This window comes from Pongo abelii, chromosome X (genome assembly GCF_028885655.2).
Source record: "Pongo abelii isolate AG06213 chromosome X, NHGRI_mPonAbe1-v2.0_pri, whole genome shotgun sequence".
Classification (NCBI taxonomy): domain Eukaryota; kingdom Metazoa; phylum Chordata; class Mammalia; order Primates; family Hominidae; genus Pongo; species Pongo abelii.
The window spans coordinates 82,669,165-82,693,804 of record NC_072008.2 but is presented as its reverse complement, the minus strand read 5'-3'; the positions used below and the strand labels follow the sequence as shown (position 1 = coordinate 82,693,804).

The 24,640-nt window shown below is 38.3% G+C and overlaps 1 protein-coding gene across 12 annotated transcripts in view; it reads left to right on the top strand.

The window, feature by feature from the left end:
* ATRX (ATRX chromatin remodeler) overlaps positions 1 to 24,640 on the top strand; it is a 282,829-nt gene that overhangs the window by 47,664 nt on the left and 210,525 nt on the right. For 10 of the 12 annotated variants that reach the window (XM_063721248.1, XM_024240521.3, XM_024240517.3 and 7 more), the window contains exon 2: positions 15,267 to 15,379. The exons of 1 other annotated variant lie outside the window; for it this stretch is intronic. In XM_063721248.1, coding sequence (XP_063577318.1) covers positions 15,267 to 15,379 — 113 coding nt within the window. Of the gene's footprint in view, positions 1 to 15,266; positions 15,380 to 16,194; positions 16,320 to 24,640 lie in introns of all 12 variants that reach the window. One more of the 12 variants, XM_054544752.1, reaches the window with a different exon arrangement.

The following is a 24,640-nucleotide window of genomic DNA, read 5'->3' as shown; positions in this document are numbered from 1 at the left end:
AATAGTATTGATGCAGGAATTTTCTCGGCGCCTTTGTTGGACTTGTGACAGGGGTGAATGTTTACTCAGCCTGCCGTGCTCAACCCCTTGTTGGAGGGTGCATGTGAGTGAGTGAGTGCGGGACCTGGCCAGCTGGTTGGGGCGCTGACACAGCAGCAAGCTCTGTGCAGGGACCACGGCCAGACCAGGCACAAGCAAGTGAGTGTGGGATCCAGCTGTTGTGAGCACAAACAGGAGCAGGCCCGTGCACAGCACCCAGGTTGATGGGGAGTGGGGCAGTGTCTGTGACCCCGAGGCCCCTGAGCAGGTGTTAACAGTGCTCCTTTAGTTCTGCTGTCTGCCGATGGCTGTGTGTTAACAGCTCAGTTGGCCTCTTGCCTTGTCATGTGGGGTGGCTGCCCTCCACTGGCAAGGGCAAAGGGCTGGTGTGACAGTCTTTTTTGGGTACCTGCACTCAGTGGGTCCTGAGCTCTTGTCTGGCATCCAAGAAGAATGAGGTTGAGTGGACACTTGAAGGATGGTGAAGGTGAAGAATTTTATTGAGCAGTGGGAACAGCTCAGTGGAGAGGGGAGCTGGAGAGGGGATGGGAAGGGCTGATCTCCCTGAAGTCCGGCTGTTTCTTACCTAAGTCAAGCCGTCTCCTTTCCCAAAGTTTGGCCGTCTTCTCTCCGAAATTAAGCTGTTTCTCTCCTCTCTACCAACTGAATCTGGGGTCTTTATAAGCACAGGATGGGGGCGGGGCAGGCTGTAGAAGTTTTAGAAAAGGCAACATTCTATTGGTAAAGAGACATTATCCAAACAGAACCAATCGGGAGAGAGCGGACAAACAGGAATAGAAGTTTTCACTTTGGGCCGTGGGTTTCAGGCTTTTTGGCTTGAACTTGGGGTTTCACCAGGGACTGCCCCTGTCTTCCTAGAATTTCTCTGCCTCCTGCCTCTATCACTATTAGATCTTCTTTAAATGGTAGAATTCAGCAGTGAAGCCATCAGGTCCCAGGCTTTTATTTACTGGGAGAATTTTTATTATGGCATTAATCTCGTTATTTGTTATAGCTGTGTTCAGGTTGCAGATTTGTTCATGGTTCAATCTTGGTAGATTGTGTCTAGGAATTTGTCCATTTCTTCTAGGTTTTCCAGTTCATTAGCATATAGTTTTTCATAGTAGCCATGAATGAACCTTTTTATTTCTGTAATATCGGTTATCATTGTAACGTCTCCATTCTCATCTCTGGTTTATATATTTTGATCTTCTTTTTTTTTTTCATTTTTTTTTTACTCTGGCCAAAGGTTTTTAAATTTTCTTTTAACTTTTACAAAAACCAACATTTTGTTTTATTGATATTTTGTATTTTCTTTATTTCAGTTTCATTTGCTTCACTCTGATCTTTATTATTTCTTCTAATTTTGGAGTTGGTTTACTCTTGCTTTTCTTATTCTTTAAGATGTGTTGTTAGGTTGTTTATTTGAAGTATTTCTTCTTTTTTCATGTAGGCACTTACAGCTATAAACTTCCCTTTTAGTAGTGCTTTTGCTGTATCCCATAGGTTTTGGTATGTTGTGTTTCAGTATCATTTGTTTCAATGAATTTTCCAATTTTCTTCTTAATTTTTGCACTGACTTAATGATCATTCAGGAACATATTGTTTAATTTACATGTGTTTGTATACTTTTCAAAATTTCTCATTATTGATTTCTAGTTTTATTCCATTATCAGAGGAGATGCTTGATATTATTTCAACATTTTTAATGTCTTAAGACTTGTTTTGTACTTAACATATGTTCTATCCTTGAGAATAAACCATGGGCCGAGGAGAAGAATGTGTATTCTGCAGCCCTTGGATGAAATTTTCTGTAAATATCTATTAGATCCATTTGGCCTCTAATGCACATTAAGTCTGATGCTTCGTTGTTGGTTTTCTCTGGAAGGTCTGTCCAATGCTGAAAGTGGGATATTGAAGTCTCCAAGTATTATCATATTGGGGCCTGTCTCTCCCTTTTGCTCTAATAATACTTGCTTTATATATGTGAGTGCTCCAGTGTTGGGTGCATTTATATTTAAAATGGTGACATCTTCTTGCTGAATTGACTGCTTTATCATTATATAGTGACCCTCTTTGGCTTTTCTTATCGTTTTTGTCTTGAAATCTATTTTGTCTTATATTAGTATAGCCACTTCTGCACTTTTTTGGTTTCCATTGGCTTTGGAAAAGATTTCTCATAATTCTGTTTGATAAGGACACATGTTAGGAGGTTTTCAACACTTCAGTTGAGTAGTAAACTTGTAAGTAAAGCAGGTATGAATGGAATCTCTTGGATTAGTGAAAAGTCAAAATCGTTAATTACTGTTTATTTTAAAACTGAAATTATAGGTATTAACAAATAACTGTATGCCTTATACTGTACTTTATTTATTTATTTTTCTGAGACGGTCTTGCTCTGTTGCCCAGGCTGGAGTGCGGTGACGTGATCTTGGCTCACTGCAGCCTCTGCCTCCTGGGTACAAGCAATTTTCATGCCTCAGCCTCCCGAGTAGCTGGGACTACAGGCATGCACTGGCACGCCCAGCTAAGTTTTTTGTATTTTTAGTAGAGATGGGATTTCACCATGTTGCCCAGGCTGGTCTCCAATTCCTGACCTCAAGTGATCCATCCTCTGTGGCCTCCCAAAGTGCTGGGATTACAGGCATGAGCCATCATGCCCGGCTGTATAATGTACTTTAAACATGATGATTTTGAAACTGGAAACACATGCACATGTGAGTAATTTCTTGAATGGAATTGAATTACCCTGAAGAATCTTAGAAAAATGATGTTTTTAATTTTAAATTAGTTTGTGTCATACATGTCTTTATTTCTCAAATTTTAAAGAAAAGTCTATGAATTAAAGAAAATAAAACTTTTCCTGCATGAAAGCAATGAGTTTATTATGTACCAAAAAAGTAGAAGAAAAATATCTTCTGTAATATTAGCTAGATATTACTTACTATAGATATTTTGGGGGTATATTTATTAGCAATATTTTAATGCAATTTTAAACATAATTGTCATCATACTTCATAGACAGTTTATAGCCTGCTATTTTTGGTTAGCATTGTAGTATGAGCTATTTTCCATATTATTTGAACTTTTAAAATTTAATGGTTGGTATGATATTGTATGACTTGTATGCATCCTTGTTTACCTAGTCTTTATTGTACACTTTAATTGATTACAGTTTTTTTTTTTTTGCTTTTGTGAGCAGCTCACAGATACCTTTCTTGAGTAAAGTTATTATGTAGAAATATTTTCTTTGGGCCGGGTGCGGTGGCTCATGCTTATAATCCCAGCACTTTGGGAGGCTGAGGCAGGTGGATCATGAAGTCAGGAGTTCAAGACCAGCCTGGCCAATATGGTGAAACCCCGTCTATATTAAAAATACAAAAATCAGCCGGGCATGGTGGCGCACGCCTGTAGTCCCAGGTACTCAGGAGGTTGAGGCAGGAGAATTGCTTGAACCCGGGAGGTGGAGAGGTTGCAGTGAGCCGAGATCGAACCACTGCACTCCAGCCTGGGCGACAGAGCAAGACACCGACTCAAAAAAAAAAGAAAAGAAATACTTTCTTTCTATAGGGAGATAGGATTACTAGATGAAAGTCTCTTGATGGTTTTTGCCAATTTGTTTTGTAAATGTATGTATCACCGCAGGCTATCTATGAGAGTGTCTATTTCATGAAAACTTAGCCTACAATGAATAGTCATTTTACCCCTAAATATTTGATAAGTTGGAAAATGCTATCACATGTAACACTTCATAGGCTTTAAGAAGTTGCAGTTTTATATTCATTTCTTCATGCATTTTGTGTACTATTTCAAACGTTTCTATAGGGGAATGAGAGCAAAGTAATGTGTTTTTCATTATTTATTTTGCTAACCAAACATATTTAATTACTAACCAAAAGGATGATCCTAATTAAGCCAACACTTGGAATTATTTTCATGTAAAATGTCTGTGATAGAGATAATTGAATTTAATAATGAAAAAAGTATTACAGAAATTTGCTCATCAAGCTGAGCTTGTTTTCAGCTAATCCTTGTGCAAAGTGATGACTTTTTTTTTTTTTTTAAATAAAGATGGGGGCTCGCTACGTTGACCAGGCTGGTCTCGAACTCCTGGCCTCAAGTGATCCTCCTGTCTCCGCCTCTCAAATTGCTAGGAATACAGGCATGAGCCACCACACCTGGTTTAATAGTGGAATTTTTATTACACTTTTTTATGGATTCGAGGACAGGTGGCATTGTACATAACATATTCTACCATTAATTTTCCATCTTTCACTTTTCTCATTGTGCTTTCCTTCCCATTCTGTTCCTGGTGTTGAACCAATGCATCATTTGTAAATTTGTAGAGAGTCTGAGTTTTTCTGCCATAATCTGTTGTTTCTTCAGACTTCTTTTCTGGTTTATAAGAAAACTGTTGTTTTAAAACTACTCTCAGTTTTGTATTTTTTATTTTTTATTATACTTTAAGTTCTGGGATATGTGAGCAGAACGTGCAGGTTTGTTATATAAGTATACATGTGCCATGGTGGTTTGCTGCACCCATCAACCTATCATCTCCATTAGGTATTTCTCCTAATGCTATCCCTCCCCTTGCCCCCAACCCCCCGACAGGCCCCAGTGTGTGATGTTCCCCTCCTTGTGCCCGTATGTTCTCATTGTTCAACTCCCACTTATGAGTGAGAACCTGCAGCGTTTGGTTTTCTGTTCCTGTGTTAGTTTGCTGAGAATGATGGTTCCAGCTTCATCCATGTCCCTGCAAAGGATATGAACTGATCCTTTTTTATGGCTGTGTAGTATTCCGTGGTGTATAGGTGCCACGTTTTCTTTATCCAGTGTATCATTGATAGGCATTTGGGTTGGTTCCAAGTCTTTGCTATTGTGAATAGTGCTGCAGTAAACATATGTGTGCGTGTGTCTTTATAGTAGAATAATTTATAATCCTTTGGGTATATACCCAGTAATGCGATTGCTGGGTCAAATGGTATTTCTAATTCTAGATCCTTGTGGAATCGTCAGAGTGTCTTCCACAATGGTTGAACGAATTTATCCTCCCACCAACAGTGTTAGAGCATTCCTATTTCACCACATCCTCTCCAGCATCTGTTGTTTCCTGACTTCTTAATGATCACCATTCTAATTGGCATGAGATGGTATCGCACTGTGGTTTTGATTTGCATTTCTCTAATGACCAGTGATGATGAGCTGTTCTTCATGTTTGTTGGCCATGTAAATGTCTTCTTTTGAGAAGTGTCTATTCATATCCTATGCCCACTTTTTGATAGGGTTATTTGTTTTTTTCTTGTAAATTTAAGTTCTTTGTAGATTCTGGATATTAGCCCTTTGTCAGATGGATTAAAAAAACACTAATTTTTTTTTAAATTTCCCAATTCCTCATCGGTAAAAAAGCAGTAAAACATTCATGGTAATGATCATGGCCTATAGTTTTTTTTTTTTTAAGTGACATTAGGATTTAAAACTGGTATGAAACCTAATCATTTATTATTTAGTTAGCTAACATCAGGATTTAGATTTATTTTTTTTGACCCAATTGCAGATAGGCAGATGAGATCTCATAGACTGCCATCTGCATCAAGCTCCTTTTGTAGTTATGTGAATGTGAGCCTGAAGGCTGAACCCAGTTTTTTCTAATGGAGATTTTTTTTTATTATACTTTAAGTTCTAGGGTACATGTGCACAATGTGCAGGTTTGTTACATATGTATACAGGTGCCACGTTGGTGTGCTGCACCCATTAACTCGTCATTTACATTAGGTATATCTCCTAATGCTATCCCTCCCCCCTCCCCCCACCCCATGACAGGCCCCGGTGTGTGATGTTCCCCTTCCTGTGTCCAAGTGTTTTCATTGTTCAGTTCCCACCTATGAGTGAGAACAATGCAGTGTTTGGTTTTTTGTCCTTGCGATAGTTTGCTGAGAATGATGGTTTCCAGCTTCATCCATGTCCCTATATAGGACATGAACTCATCCTTTTTTATGGCTTCATAGTATTCCATGGTATATATGTGCCACATTTTCTTAATCCCGTCTATCGTTGATGGACATTTGGGTTGGGTCCAGGTCTTTGCTATTGTGAATAGTGCCGCAATAAACATACGTGTGCATGTGTCTTTATAGCAGCATGATTTATAATCCTTTGGGTATATACCCAGTAATGGGATGGCTGGGTCAAATGGTATTTCTAGTTCTAGATCCTTGAGGAAACACCACACTGTCTTCCACAATGGTTGAACTAGTTTACAGTCCCACCAACAGTGTAAAAGTGTTCCTATTTCTCCACATCCTCTCCAGCACCTGTTGTTTCCTGACTTGTTAGCGATCGCCATTCTAACTGGCATGAGATGGTATCTCATTGTGGTTTTGATTTGCATTTGTTTGATGGCCAGTGATGATGAGCATTTTTACATGTGTCTTTTGGCTGCATAAATGTCTTGTTTTGAGAAGTGTCTGTTCATATCCTTTGCCCACTTTTTGATGGAGTTGTTTGATTTTTTCTTGTAAATTTGTTGGAGTTCATTGTAGATTCTGGATATTAGCCCTTTGTCAGATGAGTAGATTGCAAAAATTTTCTCCCATTCTGTAGGTTGCCTGTTCACTCTGATGGTAGTTTCTTTTGCTGTGCAGAAGCTCTTTAGTTTAATTAGATCCCATTTGTCAATTTTGGCTTTTGTTGCCATTGCTTTTGGTGTTTTAGACATGAAGTCCTTGCCGATGCCTATGTCCTAAATGGTATTGCCTAGGTTTTCTTCTAGGGTTTTTATGGTTTTAGGTCTGATGCTTAAGTCTTTAATCCGTCTTGAATTAATTTTTGTTTAAGATGTAAGGAAGGGATCTGGTTTCAGCTTTCTACATATGGCTAGCCAGTTTTCCCAGCAGCATTTATTAAATAGGGAATCCTTTCCCCATTTTTTGTTTTTGTCAGGTTTGTCAAAGATCAGATGGTTGTAGATGTGTGGTATTATTTCTGAGGGCTCTGTTCTGTTCCATTGGTCTATATCTCTGTTTTGGTACCAGTGCCATGCTGTTTTGGTGACTGTAGCCTTGTAGTATAGTTTGAAGTCAGGTAGTGTGATGCCTCCAGCTTTGTTCTTTTGGCTTAGGATTGTCTTGGCAATGGGGTTTAACCACTCTGAAAAGATGTGTTTAAGGACTTTTATCTAGACTCTATGGTGAGGTATAACATAGTGCTGGTTGAGTCAGCTTCAAGTTTTTGTAGAGGGAGGAAGAGAGTAACAACCATGTCTGGATTTAATAAAAAGTTTAACATAAGTAAATGTGTGCTCTTTCACCTTAAGAAAATATTTTTCAATATATAAAAAGGATTAATGAGTGCTGCCTTTCAGATACTTGGTTTGGTGTGTTTGAAACATTATTTCCAAACATAGGACATACACATTTCCAGGGATCATCTCTAGGATATGGCTCTAGAAATGATGTAGATTTTTAAAACCAATGTCAGAACTTATAGACACAAATGTATGCTTTCCTTCTAAGTAGTCACTCCGGGAGCCCGTATACATATCAGTGGTGTCATTCCTGATGATATGTTGGGAACTCTCATTTTGTAACCAGTTTAGAAGTCATGCAAGTAAATAAATCTTCAGGGTTACTTCAGATTTGGGCAAAAAGTTAGTTTTACCCAACTTGATCATTTTGCATTTTTCGCCATATTTGACTCTAAGTGACAATTGGCTATTTCCAAAAATCATACCCATCCTGAGGATGTGAAGATATTTTTGGGCTGGGCACGGTAGCTCACTCCTATAATCCCAGCAGTTTGGGAGGCTGAGGCAGTAGGATTGTTTTTGAAGACCAGCTTGGTCAACATAGTGAGACTCCCTCTCTCCAAAGGAAAAAAAAAAAAGTGAAGTTTTTTTTTTTTCTTTTTCAAATGAATAGGCAACATTGTTTAGTTATCTGTTTTTTTTTTTCTTTTTTTTTCCACTGTTGGACTTCTGTCCATTCTGTTTATTTATTTATTTATTTGAGATGGAGTTTTGCTCTGTTGTCTAGGCTGGAGTGCAGTGGCGTGATCTTGGCTCACTGCAATCTCCGCCTCCCGGCTCAAGTGATTCTCCTGCCTCAGCCTCCCAAGTAGCTGGGATTACAGGCATGCACCACCAGGCCCGGCTAATTTTGTATTTCTAGTGGAGACGGGGTTTCACCATGTTGGCCAGGCTGGGTTGGAACTCCTGACCTCAAGTGATCTGCCTGTCTAGCTCCCAAAGTGCTGGAGTTACAGGTGTGAGCTACCGCGCCCGGCCTGCTGATCATACTCTCTTGATTTTATTTTTGTACTGTGGTAGTGCTGTTGATGGACTGCACTGATATTATCCATATTTTTAACCTTGGTCACCCACAGTATGAACTCATTAAATAGCTGACTTTGCAATTTGATTGCTGTGATTTGGGAATGAGTGTGGCAGTCATAATTCTGCAGGTTTGCTATCATTTCATTTCTAGACAACTTTTCTATGGTGATCCATTGATGAGATAAGATATAGTATGACATTATTTATTCCTGTTTTTGACTTTTGGTTCTCAGGAATTTTGGGTGCTATGAGTTGACTTGTAGCATCATTTCCTCAGGTCTCATTTTCTATCTGAGCACTATTTAGGACACAGTGACCTGATGATAAATTTTTTTGTACATCTGACTCTTATCTGAAAGAATGGTTATTGGCCAAATATGGAAATCATACCCACTTGGTACCTTTATTCTAGAGGTAAAGTTTGTTTCAAAATTTTGTAAAACAGCCCTCTCCACCAAAAGAAAACAAATACCCACACAAGATCTCTAGTTATGGTGTCTGTTATATCTCATTTCTTTTTCCTTCCCTAATATACTGAGCTATTCTTAACTAAATACAGGAAAATTGTGCAGAGGGACACTTACTAAGTGTTCAGTAAATGTTTTCATTTTTCTTATGTGTATATCTAGAAGTAGAATTGTTGGGTCATTGAGTAACTGTATGTTTAACTGTTTGAGTAAATATCTATACACGGGCCATGGTGGTTTGCTGCACCCATAAACCCGTCATGTACATTACGTATTTCTCCTAATGCTATCCCTCCCCTAACCCCTAACAGGCCCCAGTGTGTGATGTTCCCCTCCCTGTGTCCATGTGTTCTCATTGTTCAACTCCCACTTATGAGTGAGAACATGCGGTGTTTGGTTTTCTGTTCTTGTGTTAGTTTGCTAAGAATGACGGTTTCCAGCTCCATCCATTTCCCTGCAAAGGACATGAACTCATCTTTTTTTATGGCTGCGTAGTATTCCATGGGGTATATGTGCCACATTTTCTTTATCCAGTCTATCACTGATGGGCATTTAGGTTAGTTCCAAGTCTTTGCTATTGTGAATAGTGCTGCAGTAAACATATGTGTGCATGTGTCTTTATAGTAGAATGATTTATAATCCTTTGGGTATATACCCAGTAATGGGATGGCTGGGTCAAATGGTATTTCTGGTTCTAGATCCTTGAGGAATCGCCACACTGTCTTCCACAATGGTTGAACTAATTTACTCTCCCATCAACAGTGTAAAATTGTTCCTATTTCTCCACATCCTCTCCAGCATGTGTTGTTTCCTGACTTTTTAATGTTTGCCATTCTCACTGGTGTGAGGTGGTATCTCATTGTGGTTTTGATTTGCATTTCTGTAATGACCAGTGATGATGAGTTTTTTTTCATATGTTTGTTGGCTGCATCAATGTCTTCTTTTGAGAAGTGTCTGTTCATATCCTTTGCCCACTTTTTGTTAGGGTTGTTTGCTTTTTTTCTTGTAAATTTGTTTAAGTTCTTCGTAGATTCTGGATATTAGCCCTTCGTCAGATGGATAGATTGCAAAAATTTTCTCCCATTCTGTAGGTTGCCTGTTCACTCTGATGATATATATATATAAAAATATATATATAAATATATATATAAATAAATATATGTAAATATAAATATATATTTATATATGTAAATATATATGTATATATGTATATATGTATATATATTTATATATGTAAATATATATGTTTATATATGTATATATATTTATATAAATATGTAAATATATATTTATGTAAATATATATATATCTCTCTCTCTATATATATATTTTTTCTTGCTGTGCAGAAGCTCTTTAGTTAGATCCCATTTGTCAATTTTGGCTTCTGTTGTCATTGCTTTTGGTGTTTTAGTCATGAAGTCTTTGCCCATGCCTATATCCTGAATGGTATTGCCTAGGTTTTCTTCTAGAGTTTTTATGGTTTTAGGTCTTACGTTTAAGTCTTTAATTTATCTTGAGTTAATTTTTGTATAATGTGTAAGGAAGGAGTCCAGCTTCAGTTTTCTGCATATGGCTAGCCAGTTTTCCAGACACCATTTATTAAATAGGGAGTCCTTTCTCCATTGCTTGTTTTTGTCAGATTTGTCAAAGATCAGATGGTTGTAGATATGTGGTGTTATTTCTGAGGCCTCAGTTCTGTTCCATTGGTCTGTATCTCTGTTTTGGTACCAGTACCATGCTGTTTTGGTGACTGTAGCCTTGTAGTATAGTTTGAGGTCAGGTAGCATGATGCCTCCAGCTTTGTTCTGTTTGCTTAGGATTGTCGTGGCCCTGCGGGCTCTTTTTTGGTTCCATATGAAATTTAAAGTAGTTTTTTTTCCAATTCTGTGAAGAAAGTCAGTCTAGCTTGATGGGGATAGCATTGAATGTATACATTACTTTGGGCGGTATGGCCATTTTCACGATATTGATTCTTCCTATCCATGAGCATGGAATGTTTTTCCATTTATTTGTGTCCTCTCTTATTTCCTTGAGCAGTGGTTTGTAGTTCTCCTTGAAGAGGTCCTTCACATCCCTTATAAGTCATATGCCTAGGTATTTTATTGTCTTTGTAGCAATTGTTAATAGGAGTTCACTCATGATTTGGCTGTCTGTCTGTTATTGGTGTATAAGAATGCTTGTGATTTTTGCACATTGATTTTGTATCCTGAGACTTTGCTGAAGTTGCTTGTCAGCTAAAGGAGATTTTGGGCTGAGATGGTGGGGTTTTCTAAATATGCAGTCATGTCATCTGCAGACAGAGAATTTGACTTCCTCTTTTCCTGATTGAATACACTTTATTTCTTTCTGTTGCCTAACTGCCCTGGCCAGAACTTACAGTACTGTGTTGAATAGGAGTGGTGAGAGTGGGCATCCTTGTCTTGTACCGGGTTTCAAAGGGAATGCTTCCAGTTTTTGCCCATTCAGTATGATGTTGGCTGTGGGTTTGTCGTAAATAGCTCTTATTATTTTGAGATACGTTTCATCGATGCCCAGTTTATTGAGAGTTTTTAGTATGAAGGGGTGTTGAATTTTATTGAAGTCCTTTTCTGCATCTATTGAGATAATCATGTGATTTTTGTCATTGGTTCTGTTTATGTGATGGATTATGTTTATTGATTTGCGTATGTTGAACCAGCCGTGTATCGCAGGGGTGAAGCCGACTTGATCGTGGTGGATAAGCTTTTTGATGTGCTGCTGGATTCGGCTTGCCGGTATTTTATTGAGGATTTTTGCATCGATGTTCGTCAGGGATATTGGCCTGAAATTTTCTTTATTTGTTGTGTCTCTGCCAGGTTTTGGTATCAGGATGATGCTGGCCTCATAAAATGAGTTAGGGAGGATTCCCTCGTTTTCTATTTTTTGGAGTAGTTTCAGAAGGAATTGTACCAGCTCCTCTTTGTACCTCTGGTAGAATTCAGCTTTGAATTTGTCTGGTCCTGGACTTATTTTGATTGGTAGGCTATTAATTACTGCCTCAACTTCAGAACTTTTTATTGGTTTATTCAGGGATTAGACTTCTTCCTTGTTTAGTCTTCGGAGGGTGTATGTGTCTAGGAATTTATCCATTTCCTCTAGATTTTCTAGTTTATTTGCATAGAGGTGCTTATAGTATTCTCTGATGGTAGTTTGTATTTTTGTGGGATCAGTGGTGATGTTCCCTTTATCATTTTTTATTGCATCTATTTGATTCTTCTTTCTTTGGTTCTTTATTAGTCTGGATAGTGGTCTGTTTTGTTGATCTTCTCAAAAAACCAGCTTCTGAATTCATTGATAGTTTGAAGGGTTTTTCCTGTCTGTGTCTCTTTCAGCTCTGCTCTGATCTTAGTTATTTCTTGTCTTCTCCTAGCTTTTGAAGTTGCTTGCTCTTCCTTCTCTAGTTGTTTTAATTATGATGTTAGGGTGTTGATTTTAGATATTTCCTGCTTTCTCTTGTGGGCATTTAGTGCTATAAATTGCCCTGTACGCACTGCTCTAAATTTGTCCCAGAAATTCTGGTATGTTGTCTCTTTGTTTTCATTGGTTTCAAAGAACTTCTTTATTTCTGCCTTAATTTCATTGTTTACCTAGTAGTCATTCAGGGGCAGGTTGTTCAGTTTCCATGTAGTTGTGCAGTTTTGAATGAGTTTCTTAATCCTGAGTTCTAATTTGATTGCATTATAGTCTGAGAGACTGTTATGATTTCCGTTCTTTTGCATTTGCTTAGGAGTGTTTTACTTCTAATTATATGGTCAGTTTTAGAATAAGCACGATGAGGTGCTGAGAAGAATGTATATTCTGTTGCTTTGGAGTCAAGAGTTCTGTAGATGTCTGTTAGGTCTGCTTGGTCCAGAGGTGAGTTCAGGTGTTGTATATCCTTGTTAATTTTCCGTCTCGTTGGTCTATCTAATATTGACAGTGGGGTATTAAAGTCTCCCACTATTATTGTCTGAGAGTCTAAGTCTCTTTGTAGGTCTCTAAGAACTTGCTTTATGATTCTGGGTGCTCCCGTATTGGGTACATATATATTTAGGATAGTTAGCTCTTCTCATTGCATTGATCCCTTTACCATTATGTAACACCCTTCTTTGTCTGTTTTGATCTTTGTTGGTTTAAAGTCTGTTTTATCAGAGACTAGGATTGCAACCCCTGTTTTTTTTTGCTTTCCATTTGCTTGGTAAATATTTCTCCATCCCTTTATTTTGAGCCTATGTATGTCTTTAATTTGTTTTTAAAATTATTATATCCATCCTACTTAGTATAAATTGGTTTCTTGTTGTGGTTTTGATTTGCATTTCCTTGATATGACTAATGGTCTTGAGCATTTTTTCATGTGTTTATTGGCCATGGGTATATATTCTTTTGAGAAATGTATATATAAGTCTTTTCCCCATTTAAAAAATTGGGTTGTCTTTTTGTTGTTTAATTGTAAGAAGTCTTTATGTATTCTGGTTACCAAACCCTCATGAGATATAGGATTTGAAAATCGTTTTCTCTCATTGTGTTGGTTGTGTTTTCACTTTCTTGATGGTGCCCTTTGACATGCAAAAGTTTTGACTTTTATTAAAAATGGGGCTGGGCATGGTGGCTCACACTTGTCATCCCAGTGCTTTGGGAGGCAGAAGTGGGAGGATATCTTGAGGCCAGGAGTTTCAGACCATCCTGGGCAACATAACTGGACCCCATCTCTACAAAAAATTAAAGAAAAAATTTAGCTAAGAGTATAGTTGTGAGCCGCACTTCCTCAACTAAGAACATAGGTGTGTGCCACAGGTACTCAAGATGCTGAGGCAGGAGGATTGCTTTAGCCCAAGAGTTTGAGACCTCAGTGAGTCAAGGTCACGCCACTGTGCTCAAGCCTGTGTGACAGAGCAAAAGGCTAACTCTAAGGAAAAAAAATTGGGTAAACTTATACTTTCCTTATTTAAAGTTTTAACTCCTGAAAACCCTGTTGAATTACAGATACATCTATTATATAACTTAAGAGTTGATGCTATAGGCTGGGCACGGTGGCTCACGCCTGTAATCCCAGCACTTCGGGAGGCCGAGGCGGGTGGATCACGAGGTCAGGAGATCAAGACCATCCTGGCTAACACGGTGAAACCCCGTCTCTACTAAAAATACAAAAAAATTAGCCGGGCGTAGTGGCGGGCGCCTATAGTCCCAGCTACTTGGGAAGCTGAGGCAGGAGAATGGCGTGAACCCAGGAGGCAGAGCTTGCAGTGAGCCAGGATTGCGCCACTGCACTGCAGCCTGGGTGACAGAGCAAGGCTCGGTCTTTAAAAAAAAAAAAAAGAGTTGATGCTATAAAACTTAGTTAATGAAATATTTCCCTGGGCGATGGAGCTCTTGCAAGTCCTGTTCTATGTTTTGTTCATCTTTATGCCAGTCAGTTAGACAGTTCTTCTGTGTCAAGCAGAGGATGGAATAATAAACCAAAACACTGCTTAGGCCTTTCAGAGAGTAAGTGTTCAGTAAATATATTTGATAAATTACTGAATTATTTTTTTAAATGATGGAAAGGAAAATCTTGGCCTCTCTTTTTCTGGGTGTTGGCTAGTATAAATCTTTCTTGAAGTGATGATCTACATCTATGTTTTGATTTCTAAGGATTTCCCAAATATAAGCTATATATAAGTGAGAGGAAATAATAACTTAGGTGCCTAATGATAATATGACAAGATAAGTACAAGGGTCAGCTATTTGTTGTGAAATAGGAATGGATATAATTTAAATATGAATACCTTTTTGCTGTTTAATCCCCCAAATTTTCTTTTGATTTCTTTTAAAATTCTTTTGTGGTAGGTAGGTTTATTGTTTCTTAAGAATTAACTTAAGGGTAGTATTTTCTGATACATTTTTAAGTAACACGAAGTTTAACTTCTGTTTAAACACATCATATAGAGTACATTGAAAGACCTTAGTATTTTCGAAATGTTTAGTGAGTAATATCAGCAGTTTCATTAAATGATATTTTAATCCTAGGTAAGTGTACAGGTAGGTTGTGTTACTGATATTTTTATATCCTTAGTGAAATAAAATTCTTTTTTTTTTTTTGAGGCAGGTCTGACTGTTGCCTTGGCTAGAGTGCAGTGGCATGATCTCAGCTTACTGCAACCTCTGCCTCACAAGGCTCAAGCCATCCTCCCACCTCAGCCTCCTGAGTAGCTGAGACCACAGGCATGAGCCACCATGCTCTATTATGAGCCACCACACCCGGCCTAAAATTTGTTTTCTTTAATATTTTTTCTTTCTACACCCAGAGCTGTAACATTTCCCTTAGTTTTTACTTTGAATGTGCATACTCTTACACGACTTACAGTATGGCTATATTTTCAGTTTGCTAGAGCTTTACAATTAATTTAAAACATGAAAGGCTAATTAAGGGAATTCTTTAAATTTTGTTTTAATAGTGAAAGCAAGTTGAATACATTGGTGCAGAAGCTTCATGACTTCCTTGCACACTCATCAGAAGAATCTGAAGAAACAAGTTCTCCTCCACGACTTGCAATGAATCAAAACACAGGTAAATTGAAAAAGGATGTGCTATACCTTCTAGTCTTTTTTCTATTTTTTTTTTTTTTTTTACACTTATGGAGGTAACCATTTATTTTATTCAGAGAGCAGCTTTTAAAAGAGATTTCAGTTTGTGGAAAATGACAGATTAGCAAGCTTTATAGAAGCCCCTATTATGTATCTTAGCTATATCTGATACAGCAGATTTTAATTTTGGTAAGTATGACTACAGAAAGCTTAGAAAAGGAAGCATTTATGGTTTTATATGTAATGGAAATGTGTTATAGAATGGCTAGTGAATGTTGACTGTGAAAAAATAGTATTAGAAGAGGCAGGAGTAGTATAGGAATGTTTTGTCCTAGCAATTATTCATGTATTAGGAGTTAAATTTTTATTTTTATTTTTGTGATGGAGTCTCGCTCTGTCACCCAGGCTGGAGTTCAATGGCATGATCTTAGCTCACTGCAACTTCCGCCTCCTGGGCTCAAGCTATTCTGCTGCCTCAGTCTCCTGAGTAGCTGGGATCACAGGTGTCTGCCACCATGTTTGGCTAATTTTGGTATTTTTAGTAGAGACTGGGTTTCACCATGTTGGCCAAGCTGGTCTGGAACTCAAGTGATCTGCCCTCGTTGGCCTGCCGAATTGCTAGGATAACAGGCATGAGCCATCACACCCAGCATAAGAGTTAAATTTTTATGTTGTTTGATAATATCCCTGAGTAGATTTGGTGTATTTATTTTTTAAAATAAAACCACTTAACACCTCCTCTCTACCTCCCTGTCTCTGTCTCTCTTTAAAAAGATTTTTTTTTTTTTTTTTTTTTAGAGACGAGGTCTTGCTTTGTCACCCAGACTGGAGTGTAGTGGTGTAATCATAGCTCACTGCAGCCTCAAACTTCTTGGGCTTAAGCAATCTTCTCACCTCACCCTCCCCGGTAGCTCGGATTACAGGTGTGTGCCATCATGCCTGGTTAATTTTCAAAAAAAATTTTTTAGAGACATGGTCTTGCTATGTTGTCCAGACTGGTCTTGAACTTCCTGGCCTCAAATGATTCTCCTGCCTCAGCCTCCTGAGTAGCTGAAATTATAAGCATGAGCCATTGTACCTGGTTCCCTTTTTTAAAAAACATTTTGTATCATGTGACAGTTAGCATTTTCAGGTTTTCAAGGGTAACTACAATACACATGCACACAGACACACACAATATGTACAAAAAAAGTATAAGAGAGTTATAGTGAAAAGTTCAACCATATGTGTAATTAGAGTACTAGAAAGAATAAAGAGAATTGGTTAAAAGTCCAATTTGAAGAGATACGGGCTGAGCATTTTTTAAAAAGTGATGAAAAACATCAAACTAGAGGTTCAAGAAGTTTTGTGAACCCTGAGCAGGATAAATATAAAGAAAACTACAGCTAGGCATGTCATAACCAAACTCCTAAAGAACATAAACCAAGAGAAAAATATCTTAAGTAGCCAGAGGAAAAAAATATATTATTTTCAAAGGAATAACAGTAACACTGGCAGCTCACTTAACAACAGAAATGATAGAAGGCAGATGACAATGAAATTATTTCTTTAAAATGTCAAAGAAAAATGCAGTCATGCATCACTTAACTATGGGATAGGTTTTTTTGAGAAAGCATTGTTGGGTGATTTTGTCATTGTGCAAACATTATGGAGTGTACTTACATAGGCTACTACACACCTAGGCTATATGTTATAGCCTGTTGCTCATAGGCTACAAACCTGTGCAGCGTGTTCTTGTACTGAATATGGTAGGTAATTGGAACACGATGGTAAATATTTGTGTATCTAAACACATGGAAACATAGAAAAGGTACAGTAAAAATACAGTATTACAATCTTATGGGACCACCAATGTATATGTGGTCGGTCATTGAGTGAAATGTCTTTATGCAGCATGTGATTGTAATTGCCAGCATAGAACTGTTTATTCAGTGAAAACATCCTTCATAAATGGAGGGTGGAATAAAGCCATATCTGGGCAAACAAAAAGTGAGAACTTGATGTCAACAGACCTACACTAGAGTGAATAACTACACTAGAGGAAATTACAAGTTTTCTGAAATGAGAAAAAATAATTTGAAATGGCAACACCAAAATATAGGAAGTAATGAATAAGAATGGGAAAGCTAAATAGGTAGGTAAACTAAATAACATAAAGTTATTTAAGCCACAGTCCCTATTCTTATTTCATCAATTACCCCAGTAATGTTCACAGATAAGTTTTTCCCCCTTAAATTCATGATCCAGTTCAAGATTTAGTAGTCATGTTTCTTTGGTCTTTTAAAAATCTGAAGCAGTTTGTCTGCCTTTTGGGACTGTGACTTTTTTTGAAATGTACAGGTGTGTTACTTTGTGAAATGGCCCTCAGGATTATCTGTTTAGTTATGGTTAGATTCAGGTTGTACATTTTTGGCAGGAATACTACATAAAGTGGTGTTCTGTTCTCCGTGCATCCTATTACGTTTCACATGATGTGATTTGCCCCTTTACTGGTGATGTTAACTTAGGTTGTTTGGTTATGGTTGTGTTTGCTAGATAAACCCAGTATAAAGTTATGATTTATTCCATTGTAACTAATAACTAATTTAATGGGGGGCACTTTGAGATTACTAAGGTATTGTTTTTATTATCAAAATTTAATATGTTTTCTTTTGCAAATGACCACAAAGTTTGCAGCTTAAAACAACCCAAATTTGTTATTTTACAGTTCTGTAGGTTCGGAGTCCGGTGGGCCTTGCTGGACCCTTCTCAGGCTATCACAAGGTCAAAGTCAAGATGTTGGTAGGGCTAGGTTCCTTTCTGGAGATTGTAGAAAAATCCATTCCTAAGCTCATTCAGGTTGTTGGCAGAATTCAGTTCCTTATGATAATAGGTTGGAGGTCCTTCTTTCTCACTCACTATTGGCCAAGACCCCCTCCTAGCTCTTTTCAGGTGTCTTCATTTCTTCTCACATGATGCCCTCCATCTTCAAATCCGGCAACAGCACATCAAGTCTCTCTCAAGCTTTGAAGCTCTCTGACCTAGCTTTTTGCTTGCTAATTCTGCTGCCACCTGCTACCAGCTGGATAAATTTTTCTGTTTTTAAGGATTCATGTGATTAGATTAGGTCCCTCTCCCTCTCATCTCCTCCTGATTATCTCTTGAGTTTAAGATCAACTGTGCCATATTACATAACACAGTTATGGGAGTGATATGTCATCACATTGATAGTTTCTGGGGATTAGCGGTGTAGAATCTTGTGGGCCATTGCTAGAAGGTCTGTTTATCACAGCATACATTTGTGATTCTTAGCTGAATAATTTATTCCTATGATGGGTTCAAAATGGTGATGTTCTAATCTGTCTTTCCTTCTGTGTTTATTAGTTGATATTTTATTGTAAGGGAGGGGTTCATGTTCTAACCTATTCAATTATTTGTATCAGTATATACTTACAATTTTTTACATGAATATTCTCTGTCATTATTTATTTTGATCCTGAAATTGTATCAGTTTTGGCTAGTAGGAGCCCCATCTGGATGGCTCCTGCTGACCTTTTTAAAAATCCTCATCATTTCTTGAACACTTTCTTTCTTTCTGTCCCCTCAAAGTATTCAAGGCTTGCTTTCCATTCTCTGTTCCCTAGTCCTAGAATCAGTTATTTTTCGCAAGAGTTCTGATTCCTTTTAGTGGGATATAGTGTTTAGAAATCAAGATCAGGGTGTGTGATGTGCTCATTGCCACCAAGATGTCTTTGTTTCCAAGCTCTTTCACAGAGAAAGCCGATAATATGTTTTATATTTTCATGAGTTGATACTGATACTTTTAATTTTAATTCAATTCCAGTCTTCTTTCTAGACTTCCCTTTTTCATGTTTTTAACTTCTTTCTCCAACAGAAAGAAACCTGGTTCCTATTATCCCCAATTTATTTATTTTTATTTATTTATTCTTTTTGAGACGGAATCTCACTCTGTCGCCAGGCTGGAGTGCAGTGGCGTGATCTCAGATCACTGCAACCTCTGCCTCCCAGGTTCAAGCGATTCTCCTGCCTCAGCCTACCAAGTAGCTGAGACCACAGGCATGCGCCATCATACCCAGCTAATTTTTGTATTTTTAGTAGAGACGGGGTTTCACCATGTTGGCCAGGATGGTCTTGATCTCTTGACTTCATGATCTGCCCGCCTCGACCTCCCAAAGTGCTGGGATTACAAGTGTGAGCCACTGTGCCCGGCCTATCCCCAATTTATTTATTTATTTTTATTTTTATTTTTTTTGAGATGGAGTCTCGCTCTGTCACCCAGGCTGGAGTGCAGTGGCACCATCTCAGCTCCCTGCAACCTCCGCCTCCTGGGTTCAAGCGATTCTCCTGCCTCAGCCTCCTAAGTAGCTGGAACTACAGGTGCGCACCACCGTGCCCAGCTAATTTTTGTATTTTTAGTAGAGACGGGGTTTTGCCATCTCTGGATGGCAGGCTGGTCTGGAACTCCTGACCTTAGGTGATCCACCTGCCTCAGCCTCCCAAAGTGCTCTGATTACAGGCGTGAGCCACCAAGCCCGGCCTTTTCCCAGTTTATTTGTATTCATTTGTCTAGTCCTCATTGTACCCACCGTTTCAGAGTTGTTAATCATACCATCGCATTAAAGAAACGTAACTATAGTTCAGTGTTTGTTTAAAGCTCTTTTTGCCTTTAGAATGATGTTATATTGTCGGAGTCCTGTGTTCACTAGTTGAGGAACTCCTTCAGTAGTGGTATCTCCAGTTGGACAAACAGATGTCACTCACAAATACCAATTATAAATTCTGGGCAGCATACTGAAGGCTAGATGTCAACAAAGTAGATAAACTGGAGGGGAGTCAACACATGGAAGAAGAAGTGGCAATGGCTGAATTCTCCATTGTTAATCCTTTTTGTTTCAGCCAAGGATCCTCTTAGCTCCATCTGTGGCAGTTAAGACTTGGATAAAAATCTACAGTCTTATTGGATGTGAACTCAAGGAAAAAATTTAGGGAGACCACAGCAGCTGTAACATGAGTAGAGAGATCCCATCTAGAAAAGAGCCACAGAATGGGAAAACCAGATTGCACGAGAACTCTACTGATAGCTCTGGTCCAATTGCCTAAGTGCACCCCAGATTCCAACCAGCCTGGTTAGGACTAAAAGAGCAGAACAAAAGCTTTGAGTTGTTTGGTACTACAGGGTGGAAAGGGTTTGGAGTTTCATTTCAAGTAAGTTAACTATCTGTTTGTTTGTTTGGTTGGTTGGTTGGTGTTTTTTTGAGACAGAGTCTTATTCTGTTGCCTAGGCTGGTGTGCAGTGACGCCATCTCAGCTCCCTGCAACCTCTGCCTCCCGGGTTCAAGCGATTCTCCTGCCTCAGCCTCCCTAGTAGCTGGGATTACAGGCACCCACCACCACACTTGTCTAATTTTTGTATTTTTAATAGAGATGAGGTTTTATCATGTTGGCCAGGCTGGTCTTGAATTCCTGACCTCAGGCAATCCACTCGCCTCGGCCTCCCAAAGTGCTGGGATTACAGGCTTGAGCCATCGTGCCCGGCCAACTATCTGTTTTAACGAAAGTGTCAACTCTTTGTAGGAATGGAAAGAATGCAGTGTCTTTGCTGTATTTTTCAGTGTCCAGTGTCCAGTCCGAAATACTAGATAGATGAAGAAAGGAAATGTGACCCATGTTCAAAGGGAAAAGGGATCAATAGAGACTGACTTATCTGTTGAAATTAGCAACAAGAATATTAAAACAGCTATTATAGTCATACTTGAGTACAAAAAGGCAAATATGTTTATGATGAATGGACAGGTAGAAAATTTCAGTGCAGAAATAGAAACTGTTAAAAACCATTTTGAAATTCTAGAACTGCCAAATTTAATTTCTGAATAAATTACCAAGTTCAGAATAACAAATCATTGTACTTAACAAGACATGCAAGGTAGCAGTAGAAATGTCAGTGAATTTGATGGTTGACTAATAGACCAATAGAGCCAGTAGAAAACAGAAAACATTAAAAAGTATACAGAAAAATTTGAATCCTTTCTCCAGGAAACAACTATAAAATGAGATCGTTATCAGCCAAACACATGTAAAGGATAGGAATGTTTAAACCTTATTCAGGAAGAAAAGGAGTCAACAGAAACTCTCACTTGGCCTAGTGTTTGTAGTTATCTGTATAGTAATCTTGCACATACTTTGTGAGAATTTTACCTAAGTAGTTCAGGTTTTTGAGTGCTGTTTTAAATTCTTTTGTTTTAAAGTTTCAGATTCCGGGCCGGGCGCAGTGGCTCATGTCTGTAATCCCAGCACTTTGCGGGGCCGAGGTGGGCAGATCACCTGAGGTCGGGAGCTCGAGACCAGCCTGACCAACATGGAGAAACCCAATCTCTACTGAAAATACAAAATTAGCCGGGCATGGTGGCACATGCCTGTAACCCCAGCTACTCGGGAGGCTGAGGCAGGAGAATCGCTTGAACCTGGGAGGTGGAGGTTGTGGTGAGCCAAGATCGCGCCATTGCACTCCAGCCTGGGCAACAAGAGCAAAACTCTGTCTCAGAAAAAAAATTATAAATAAAATAAAAATAAAGTTTCAGATTCCATTTATTCATTGTAGGCATATAGAAATTCAGTTGACTTTTTGTTTTTTTTTGTTTTTTTTTCTTGAGACAGAGTTTCGCTTTTGTTGTCCAGGCTGGAGTGCAGTGGCATGATCTCAGCTCACAGCAACTTCCACCTCCCGAGTTCAAGTGATTCTTGTGCCTCAACTTTCTGAATAGCTGGGATTACAGGCGCCTGCCACCACGCCTAGCTAATTTTTGTATTTTTGGTAGAGACAGGGTTTCACCATGTTGGCCAGGCTGGTCTTGAACTCATGACCTCAGGTTATCTGCCTGCCTCGGCTTCCCAAAGTGCTGGGATTACAGGCGTGAGCCACCACACCCAGCCCAGTTGACTTTTTATGTTGGCCTTGTATCCTGTGAACTTGCTTAACGTACTTATTAGTTCTAAATAGTATTTTTCCCCCTCTTGCAGATTCTTTGGGATTTTCTACTTAGACAGTTATGTCACCTGCAAATAGGGATAGTTTTATTTTTTCCTTTCCATCTGTATGCCTTTTAATTTCTTTTCTTGCTTCATTATATTAGCTAGGATTTTCTGTATTTTGCAGTATTACATTGAAGAATGATGATGATAGCAGACATCCTCTTAGTGTTACCAATTTTAGTGGGAAAACATTCAGTCTTTCACAGTGAAGTATGTTTGCTTTATAGCTTTCTTGTAAATGCTCTTTATCGAGTTGAGGAAGTTCCCCTCTATTCCTAGTTTGCTGAGAATTTTTTTAAGCTTAAATTTCTATTTGTAATTATAAATTCACATGCAGTTGTAATAACTAATATAGAGAGAGCTCTTATGCACTTTGGCAGTTTCCCTCAATGGTAACATATAAAAGTAGAATACAATATCACAACCAGGATATTGACATTGATAAAATCTATTAATCACGATTTCGTTAGTTTTACTTGTGTGTGTGTGTGTGTGTTAAAGTTCTATACAATTTTTTTTTTAACTTGGGTTGATTCATGCATCTACCACCACAGTTGAGATACAGAATAGTTCATCAACACAGGATTCCTCATCTTGGCATTTTATAATCACACCCACTTCCCTCCCCCTACCTCTCTGCCTATGCTTAACACCTGGCAACCACTAATCTGTCTTCCATTTTGAAAATTTTGTCATTTCAAATATGTTAATGGAGTTATATAGGAAATAATCTTTTGGGGTTGGAGTGTTTTCACTTGGCATAATTCTGTGGAGATTCACTGAGGTTGTTGTATGTATCAACAATCCTTCCCTTTTAATTGCAGGGTAATATTCCATGGTATGGATGTACAGATTGAGTATCCTTAACCCCAGGATCAGAAATCTGAAATGTTCCAAGATCGGAAACTCTTGAGTGCTGACATGACACTCAAAGGAAATGCTCATTGGAACATTTGGGATTTTCATATTAGGGATGCTGAATCCCTAATGTGAATAAACCAGAATAGTGCAAATATGCTAGAATCTGAAAAAATCCAAAATTTGAAACACTTCTGGTCCCATGCATTTTGGATGAGGAATACGCAACCTGTATCACAGTTGTATTTGTATTTTTTTTTTTTAAATTGAAATGGAGTCTCGTTTTGTCACCCAGGCTGGAGGGCAGTGGCATGATCTTGACTCACTGCAACCTCCACCTCCCAGGTTCAAGTGATTCTCCTGCCTCAGCCTCCGGAGTAGCTGGGATTACAGGCATGCGCCACCACACCCGGCTAATTTTTGTATTTTTAGTAGAGACGGGGTTTCACCATGTTGGCCAGGCTGGTCTCGAACTTCTGACCTCAGGTGATCCACCCACCTCGGCCTCCCAAAGTGCTGGGATTACAGGTGTGAGCCACCGCGCCTGGCCTGTACCACAGTTTGTTTAACCATTTATTTGTTAAAGCAAATCTGGGCCGATTCCTGATTTCAGTTGTTACAATTAAAGCTGGTGGTGAATATTTATATATACGTTTTTGTATGAATTTATGTTTTCATTTCTTTGCAATAAATGCCAGGAGTGCATTTTGCAGTTCATATGATGGTTACACATTTATTTTTATTAAATTAATTAAACTACATTTACATTTTATTTTATTTTGGGTAGAGACAGAGTCTCACTATGTTGGCTAGGCTTGTTATGAACTCCTGACCTCAGGTAATCCTCCTGCCTTGTCCTCTGGAGGCCCTTGGATTACAGACATGAATCACTGCACCTGGCTTGCATTTTTTTTTTTTTTTTTTTTTTTTTACTCCATTGGACTCTATCAGTGCTTTTATTTATTTATTGATATTTATTTATTTATTTATTTTAACTTTTTAGGTTCAGGGGTACCTGTGAAGGTTTGTCACATAGGTAAGGTAGCATCACTGGGGTTTATTGTTTAGATTATTTCATCACTTAGGTATTAAGCCCAGTACCTAATATTTATCTTTTCTACTCTTACATGTTCATTTTTTTAAAAGAAACTCCTGAACTGTTATCCAGAGTGGTTGTACTGTTTTATATTCCCACAGCAATGTATGAGTGATCCAGTTTCTCCACATGCTTGCCAACACTGGGTGTTAATACTATTTTTAAATTTTAGCCATTTGATATTTATGGTATCTCGTTGTGGTTTTAATTTGCATTTACTTAATGAGTAATAAATTATTTTTAAATAGAAACAGGATATTG